Source organism: Spinacia oleracea, chromosome 1 (genome assembly GCF_020520425.1).
Source record: "Spinacia oleracea cultivar Varoflay chromosome 1, BTI_SOV_V1, whole genome shotgun sequence".
In the NCBI taxonomy this organism is placed as follows: domain Eukaryota; kingdom Viridiplantae; phylum Streptophyta; class Magnoliopsida; order Caryophyllales; family Amaranthaceae; genus Spinacia; species Spinacia oleracea.
The window spans coordinates 123,555,803-123,565,328 of record NC_079487.1 but is presented as its reverse complement, the minus strand read 5'-3'; the positions used below and the strand labels follow the sequence as shown (position 1 = coordinate 123,565,328).

Here is a 9,526-nt window from a genome sequence, read left to right as displayed (position 1 = left end):
TGTATTATTGTTCTTTTGTTAGGTTATAATGTATATCCCCCTCAACCCATCTTAAAGAGGCTTCTATGTGGGAGTAAATAGAGAATGGAAAAGAAAAATAAAAAGAAAAAATTTATATTTTTTTAAGAGTTACAGGTTGATTTACCCATTTTCGATTGAACCAAAGATTTATTTGTTCCTTTTTACTGCGGGATGTAATGGATTAAACTAAATGACTCTTAAAACTTCGCTTCTTTTCCATGAAGTAGAAGATGAGCGTCCCATTGTCATCACGTAATCACTTCTGGGTTAATTGAAAACAACATCTCTGCTAGGGCTGAGCAAAATTATCTGAAAATCCGATTATCCGAAAATCCGATCCGTATTTGATCCGATTTTTTGGATATCTGATCCGAAATTAACTTTCGGATCAGATATCCGATCCGAAAAAGCGGATATCGGATAGTAATTCAGATATCAAAATTAGAATTTTCGGATATCCGATATCCGAAAAATTATCCGAAATAAGATGTTTTGGGCGAATAAATATTCTCAAAGCCCATTGTTCTAATACCCACTGCCCATCTACTATTTTCCTCACCTCCCTAGACCTCAGCCGCCCAACTTCACTCCACCCTACCCAAAACCTAACCTGCTAACCACCTTTCTCCTTCATATTCAACAGTTATTCACAAAGTATCAATTTCCAGCATTAACAGGTTACTATCTTTTAAGTTTTATTTTCTTACTTTCCCTTCTCATAATTAATGATTGGCGATCTAAAGATTGATCAAGATAAGATCACATTTTGGGAAAAAAAATGAAATTAAGATTCCAAGCACTAGCAGCAACAACATATATAGATCTACGTTTTTTTTGTTATTTGTTGTTGCTGACATCTTGTTGTAAATGAATCGATTTTTTGTGGGTTTCATTTGTTAAGGGTTTTAGTTGTATTACTTGCACATTTTCTCAAGCATCGATTGTAAATTTTGAATTAATCATCAGAATTTTAATGTTGAATTGGTACTCTTTGAAAAGGAAGAAAACTAGTAAAGCATTTCTCAACAGCTTTGTTGGATATCGGATATCCGTCAATATCTGATCCGAAAATTTTCGGATATCGGATATCAAATATCCGAAAATTTCGGATCAGATACGGATATCATATTTTAGGTTTTTCAGATACGGATATCCGATCCGTAATGTGATTTCGGATCGGATATCCGATCCGTGCTCAGCCCTAATCTCTGCAATTGCAGGGGTAAGGTTGCGTACACCCGACCCCCCTACCCCGCTTCTTGTGGGAGCCTCTTTGAGGCAATGGGGTAATGGTAATGATAATGATATTACAGGTTCATTTATAAAGTTGGAGCCTATTTAATTTCTTTTTCCCTTTTCCACACCAAAAGATGGGGTGAGAATCATGGATTCATGGGTGGTTTCGTGGGAAAACCTTCCTCCATTTTTCCTAGCTAATGTATTCCTCTCGCGCTTGGGCACTGTACCGCAGCTCAGGATTCTAAGAGGATCATCGCAAGGGAAAAGAGATAATCCTGCTGGATTGTTTGTTGCTCGAATTTTTCCTGTATAAAAAAAATTAAGTTCATTGATGAACCCAAGTGTGCTAGCCGAGTGCACAGTATAAACATACTTTGCCAGGAAACATGGAACATATATCCGAATTAGATAATGCCAGTCTTCCACAAGTACATAAATCACCCAAATGGGTCTGTTTCACCTAAAGTAAGAAAAATCTTGATATACTCTCTCATATACGCCCAACACTAATCCGATGGCACCAGAAATCAAAGCCCAGCTCCAGCTTTAGTGGCGGAATGTTCGAACAACCTGCTCAATGCGTCGTCGACATAGTGGACAATTTGACAGATGCGATGAACAAGCTGTGCAACAGCACATATGACCACACCTGAAATCAACAGAATGTCAAACATGCTTACGCCATAATTAATTAAGCACCCAAGATAATTACAAATTCAGGTGACAAATAATGTTTAGAATGATAAAACGGGAACCTCTTGTCTTCACAACTAACATTTTCTTGGACACGGTAGTATTCAGAAGGGTAAGAAACCCTAACTGCAACAAGATATCCATAACAACACTACTTTGCATGCCTCACCTCAAGTTGGCCAAACGAGCATCTTATACCAAACAACCCCTAAATGGATATAAAACACCACCCAAATATCTTTCACTGATCAAAACACCATACCAATTTTCTGCCTATCATCTGGAAATTTTGCAGTCTACCCACTAACCATATTAGACTCTTTTTCACATATCCACTGCTATTTCAGTCTCTGATACCTTTCTGGTCTATCCTTTCTATTTCATCCAAAAGAAGAGAGTAAAATGCAACATAGGTCAATAGGTGTGAGGATGGAGAGTTTACATAGAAGGAAAATAAGGTAAACCATGCAGAATATATGATTGATTTGAAAATAACCTAGGGCCTAGGGCTAGATGTATATAGTTTTCCAATAGCAAATTAGAAACTGTTTTTGGTATGTGACCTGAGTCCCTGAATGGTTAGAGCACCCACAATGGTAATTTTTCTTCTTTTTGGAGGATCCTTCCATTGTGGGTGATAATGTGATATACTCATACTCCCTTCATCCTTGACTCTTGAGTATGGAGACATACTCTATATATGGGGTATCAAAGTGCCTAGGCTCTTGTTCCCCTCTTCCCTTCTCCTTTTGACACATCAATATTGAATAAAATGTTTCCAACAATTTTGATAAAGTTTATAAAAAAAGCGCTGGTAAAAAAACTCACATAAGTTGTTTTTGTCTATAAAATGAGCACAACTTTAAAACAATCTTGCACATTATATTTTTTTTTCTTTATTAACAGGCATTCGTATAATTTATATTAGATTGATCAAACAAATACATTCAATTAACCAAAATTTATTAATAATGAGGGAGAGGGAGTGGGGATTACAAGAGCAACCTCTTGTTGTGGAAAAATATGGAGAAAGATGAAGATGGAGAGGATGGAGGTAGGACTAGTCGGATGTGGGGTATAGTTGATGTGTCAAAATGTCCTCATTGTGGATGCTCTAATAGCTGGTTAATGTTTCTTTTTTAGAAGGAACCCATCAAAGGGAGATTATAATTAAAAAAAATCAAAAAAAATCAAAAGTAGCTACGTTTGAAATTCAACTTGAGAAATCACTGTCGCAAAGTCTATGACCAAACACCCAAGGTTGCAAGTGTGCCAACTCAAGAGCTACCTTATTACCTCTACGCTTAACAAAAGACCAGATAACACTACCAAAGTTAGACTTAGGCTCAAAAATGTCATCTAAAATCAAGTGAAATGTCACTCTCCACTACAACTCTGCTCAAACTTGCATCCCACGCCAACTTCAAACCCCACTAAATAGCCTTTGCTTCAGCCACACTCGTCTCCCACTTCTCTAGGCACAGTATGGAAGAACACTTTACCGCCTCGCCTGCACTATTACGTATCACAACACCCAATACCGAGCCAATATCACCTATCAGCCCCGCGTCAAATTCACCTTGAAAATCCCCTCCACAGGTGGCTCCCAGGAAGTACGGAAGCTGCTGCCAGAAACTCCACCCCCATGCCATAAACTTATTCTTAGTTATTCAGAAAAGTTCAGCAGTTCAGGGCAAAAGGCACACCATGTTCAATTCAGAAAAATTACAACTACAATAAGTTCAGGAAAGTTCTGACAAGGGGGTTTAGGTGACACTCGAAAAATAGTTAAATCTCATGGAAGCTTATAAAACTATGAGTCCAATAGCAACAGTAAAAAAAATGACTTGCATTCAGAATGATGGTTATCTATATTCAGCAGTTCAGCTCAAATGCCTGAAAAATAACATGTGAAAGTATGGAATCAACTACTAAACTATTGCTTGATAACTCAGGTTTTCTGTATCAACAATTTCTTGAGTTCCGCAAGTGTTTACCTGTAAAGCAGGTTCCATCGGCTACTAAGAAACAGAAAAAGGGGGAATAGAAGCTTACGGGACAAATACAGCATTGTACTCGTGCTCCAGGCATATGACGCAGAGATCTGGCATCAAACACTCTCTCTTAGCAGAGTTAGCACTATCTGATCCACTTTCATCCTTTCCATCTAAACCAAAAAGGAAGAGAAATCTTTCAGCTATTGCAAAATAAACCATAATGAAAGAATATAATGTTCAAAGAAACTAGAATTACCATCCCCGCCTGATCTTTTTGCTGCTGCATCAAGAACCCTGCACAAATAGAGAAATGTTAAGCAAAGGCATGCAAATGCATCACAGAGGGTGACAGTAGTTACAGAGCCAACATGGTACAAATAATCATCATAGTGAAAGAGGAATAAATACGAATTAATAATATTAAACTTTTGACATATCATTCAGGAAACGGAAAATGCAATTCACCACAATTATATTCACCCAGTGATCAAGTTGACTAATTGAATTTATGTCAGAAAAAGCCTGCACACAAACCCAGTTTCGTGATAGAGCTAAGAAAATACAGATAGACCATATTTCAACAAAGACGGAATAGAAGAGTAAGCAATTCACTCTATTGCCATCTAGCTGTAGCTAAGCTATAGAGAAAGAGTTCATAATTAGGGAAAAGCAATATAAAAGAGCTAAACACTTATTGAAGGTTAAATTAATTTAAAAAGTTGCGATAACATTCAACATATTACAACTAATCACAATAGCATACAAATCCAAAATCTAATTTTTTTTGAGGTTAAAAACATAATCACGGGCATAGCATCTGGAAAGATGTTGAAGATAAAGCAACAAGAAACAAGGACTCAATCAGTGCAGTTGTATTTACTACATATAAAATAAGCAACGAGATTAGCAAGTCAGAAGACCACACCAAATATTTGACCCAAAAAGGTATCCAAAATGCAACTTCAAACTTACAGAACCCAACACTACAGGTGGCAAACAAGTCAAAGAAATAACTGCTCGTCCCCGGCAAGAGTCATTCAATTTACTTTAAGGATGTTTCAGATCAAATTTGCATGGGTTAATATTTGAGTTTTTGTTAATTAGTTTAATAGGAATAATTCATCAATGTTAGGCATACATCATTTTCAGGCCCAAGCCAAGTAGGGTTAACATCAGGTAATGACATTGCCTCAAAAAAAAAAAAAAAAGGTAATGCCATTTTGGATTAGTCCTGGTCTGAGTTTTTGCTCCGGTATCCGGTACGCACTGTATAAAATATTACAGTACTGAAAGATGAAAACAGATTGGTAGAAGTATGTATTTGTAACAAAAGTCAAAGGCTGCTCTAAACCTTGCGTCAACCTGAAAACTAAAGTTTGGTTCATGAACTATCATTTTGTAACACAAAACAAAATGAAGCGACAAACAATTAACCCGAACCAAAAAGTACACACCACCAGTTTTCCACCTTTTACTTTCACAAACGTCCTCCCTGTCCAAAACAAGTTTCCAACATTTAACATTTGTCATTAAAATGGAGTATGTTCCAAACCCAAAAAGTGGAAAACAAATGGAACAGAGGGAACACAAAGTTTCCTCAAACATGTTTGCTTGCTCCCTCAGAATTTTAGCTTTCATTCGTCACCCTTTCAACTGATTCAACATCTATACCCATCCATTTCACATTGATTAAACTACTCAGCTCCTCTTTATCCCCTTGCTTATTTTTGTTTTTCTTCATATCTGTATCCCCTTGCTCCTCTTTAATATGACAGCCATCAACATTTATACATCAGGATTTACGCACTAACGAAGAAAGAGAAGGCAGCTTAGCATTAAGACCCGGGATATTGAATGCGGAATGTCGTTATACTTTGTTTAGCCCGCAGATTGTTCTATATAGTGCTTATGAGTTTTCTATTATCTATCTAATAAGTCAATCTAGATAAGTAAGCTTGTTTGAGCTTGTTCATAAACATCAACAACAATCCTCGTGTTGTACATAGTTGTCCAGAATAAATGATAGCAACATTCGGTTATAAATAAACCCGGCAACATACCGTTTATGCAGCTCCCAGCGACGCCTTTTTTCAAGGAAAAGTCCAAGAGCATGCTTAGCAATCAGATAGACGCCAAAGACAGTGAATCCCAGAGAGGCATATTTATACAACCTGATGCATACACCAATTATATATAAGTCAAGGGTGTGTAAAACAGGATTAGAAACACTAAAGAGGTCAGTACCTAGCCCACTTCCCAAGATTTGCAATTAGCTGATCGATAGTTTTAGGAGAAACATAAAAAGGCCCTTTGTGAGGGCGCTGAATGCGAACTGTCCCCACATCGTCTTTAATAGCCTGCCAACAAGGGTAAGATGAAGCCTATTAACAGAAAAAAAGATAAATGCCGAGGGAGAATGAAATAAAAAGAAAGATAAACTTAAGTCTTAACATATCACGTGTCTAGAGAAGAAAAGGGTAGAAATATACTCCGTATAACTGATTGTACCTGCCCGGGAGCTCTCATTATCAAGTTGAAGTACCAAACCATTTCTTAGTTTAGAGGACAGAGGAACCAACATCAGCCACTAAAACTTAGATCCCTTATATATTGATTGTAAACAAAACATATATCCTAATTGCCACTTTATAAAAAGGGAAAAGGAACTAATACGGGAACAGTTAAACATAACCAAGTTCCTTAGTATCATCTCATAGAAGATCCATGGGCCATGAAAATTGAGGTAATGTTTCACCCATCTCAGGAAACAAGGACACCAAATAAACACATGAAAAGTTCAGGCGAAGATTCATATTTATAGCACAGAACAACAGAAGCTAATGCTCAGTTGCCAGTATGCTGCTATTTTCTTAAAAATTTAACAACAATTTTCCTAGCTTAGTTTGATCAGTGTCACTACAAAAAAAATTTGAAAACATGTAGCCCCTACAGTGTAATGAACCAACATTTGCATCAAGTAGACATGAGTTGTTCATCTCAAGAAATTTAGCAAAACAAATTTAAGATATTCTCAGTATAGTATATCTGAATATCATACCTCCCCTACAATTGTCAAGGGTGTCCCAGTCGGAAGAACTCGCTCTGTACGCTTCACTCCAAGCATCTGGAAAGTAAGTTAGTCATCAGCAAGGATTCAACATTGCATCCAGATGCTTCAATCAAATAGGAAATATATGTACCTTGAGACCTTGGAGATAGTCCAATGTCCCCCGCACAAGGGATCGTCCTGACTCCTCAAAAATCTCACTACCAACCGTTAGTTCTAGACCAGTAGCACCTCGTGCTCCCAAAACAAAAACACGACCAGTTCCATCATCCTTAAAAAGGTAAAGGAGATTCATCAGTATATGTTAACGCAATGCATCCTAAGGGTGTTTCCAGCTAATAACCATGCACTGATGTTACATACGGGAAATAGCAACCAAGAACATTTAACTGCTTAAACTAAATGGCAAATAAAACAAGGATAGCAATATTACCAAGTACCATGGCACCTCCTTACTCATACATAGCATCAATGCGGAATCCTGTACCCAAGAACCAGCATCATTGTGTTTCAAGAAATGTTGCTCAGCCTAAGGTAGCGACAAAATGACAAGGAAAAAAAAAAATCAATGCACAGGTATGGATCCAGAATGATGAGCAGTTGACCACAACGGCACAATCCTATCCTAAATTAAGGACCAAGTTTGATCCTCCCTCCACCTAAGATAAATACCTTACATATAAAGAGTACACTACAGTAAACAAACAAGTAAACAACTATGGAGAAGAAAACTGCAAAGTTTTTAACAAAAGAATTAATCTAGTATATTCCATACAAAGTGCATCACAATTAGGAGTGACGGTTTACATACCGTTTCTTCCACAATGACGCCCCGTAAGCCACTGTATTCACATTTTACTGGCGTATCAGAACCAACTCGTCCAGAGACACAGACAACGAAAGGAATAACTTTGCTTGCAGCATCTAACAATACCGCTGAAAATTAACAAACACAAGGGGACACAAACATTGGAGAATAAAACTCAGTCAGCAATGAAGAAATAGCATTTGTTCTTTACAAAATTCGAAAACCCTCATGCCACCTACAGGCTACTGGTATATGTTCAAGTAATAAGCAAAGATAAAGTTCATTACTCAAATGCATATCTGCTAATTCAAGGCAACATCAATTTGAAACAAAGGTTGTCCCCTAAATGATATCCATACATACTTACATACAGTCCGCATCAATGTCAATTGTAAATTATGGAGGTACAGTACAATGTTCTTTATTTATTTTATTGCTGCAGACTAATTTTATAGCAAACTACAGTAAACAGAAATAAATGATCATCTTACCCAAATCTTTCAACTGATTAACTCTACCCACAGATTTCAAAGAATGCGCATCCCTGCAATCATGATCAGAAATTACATGTTAACAATCAAACAAATTGCAATGATGAAGTCGTGAAAAGAGAGAGAATACCTCCCACTGCTTCTTCCAAGCAGGTAAAGTGCAGCTGCACTCAAACAACAGCTAATCCCACCCCACGGAAGCATAATTCATGAACTCGTTTCGCCTTTCAAAACCCTAATTAAATAATCCGAGCAATAATAACGCTTCATATGCGATAATTAACATGATACTAAAAACTCCATCAATGCTGAGAATCCGCCATTAAAGTTCCCAAAAGCCGTAATTCCTGAAGCGGAAAAGCGCCGAGAAATGGAAGGAGGTTGCAAAGCACACAAAAAAGGGACAAAAATGGCGATTTTTGCTAAAAGTGTCAGAAAAGGGGAGCGACAAATGGAGCTTTTTTTGGTGGGGAAAATGAAGAAAAGATAGAGAATCTGATGCAAGGAGTAAGATAAACCAGAGGTGCGAAGTTTACGCAGAAATGCTGTCAGGTGTTACAGAATCTAATGTGAATTGTTGATACAGGGAATTTAGCCAGATAATTTCTGAAGAGGAAATGGATAACCTTTTTCTGATGATGATGATATTGATGGGGGAAAGGTTGCTACACCACAACTCACATGTCCGGTTCATGTTGTAGGTATGATAAATTGATAATGGGTTTCGGATCCTTCGTTTTCATATTAGTTTCTTTAATCTCATGTGATCTACCCGGCTATATGTAGAAGTTATATGTATGAAGTACATGACTATAGAAAACTCATCCCCAAAAGTTAGCTCAAGAGCATAGGAGCACGAACGACATGGTGGGACTTAAGTCCTATAGCTTGTGATACCCCTCTTTCCATTAATATTCGTCTCGGTTTGATCGGTACAAAATTTTAGACAATTTAATTGATTTACGAAATATTAATTTATTAGATATTACTCCCTCCGTTTCAAAATGTTTGTTACGTTTTGATTTTGGCACGTTTATTAACGTATAATTAAGATTCCATCATAAATCTGATTCCATCTTTCCAAATTCTGACATTTATTACTCTCTTTGAATATAGTGCAAATTTGATTTCATCTTTTATTAAAAAAAATATACCTCAATCCACTAATCATTGAAACAACCAATAAGATTGTTTTATTATCAAAATGAAC

General features: G+C 36.9%; 1 protein-coding gene across 2 annotated transcripts; it reads right to left on the bottom strand.

Moving 5' to 3' along the window:
- Positions 1 to 1,559: 1,559 nt before the first annotated feature.
- Positions 1,560 to 9,062, bottom strand: LOC110774858 (E3 ubiquitin-protein ligase SP1). Of its 2 annotated transcripts, none has more exons than XM_021979452.2 (11): positions 8,447 to 9,062; positions 8,317 to 8,369; positions 7,829 to 7,953; positions 7,451 to 7,546; positions 7,151 to 7,288; positions 7,009 to 7,074; positions 6,195 to 6,307; positions 6,011 to 6,121; positions 4,207 to 4,244; positions 4,009 to 4,120; positions 1,560 to 1,909 (listed from the first exon to the last, which is right to left on the bottom strand). In XM_021979452.2, the coding sequence occupies exons 1-11, from the start codon at positions 8,518 to 8,520 to the stop codon at positions 1,807 to 1,809; spliced, it is 1,029 nt and encodes a 342-aa protein (XP_021835144.1). In that variant the 5' UTR covers positions 8,521 to 9,062; the 3' UTR covers positions 1,560 to 1,806. The 2 variants fall into 2 exon arrangements, with proteins under 2 accessions (XP_021835144.1, XP_021835149.1); XM_021979457.2 differs by having other exon boundaries at positions 7,451 to 7,498; positions 8,447 to 9,059.
- Positions 9,063 to 9,526: the final 464 nt, after the last annotated feature.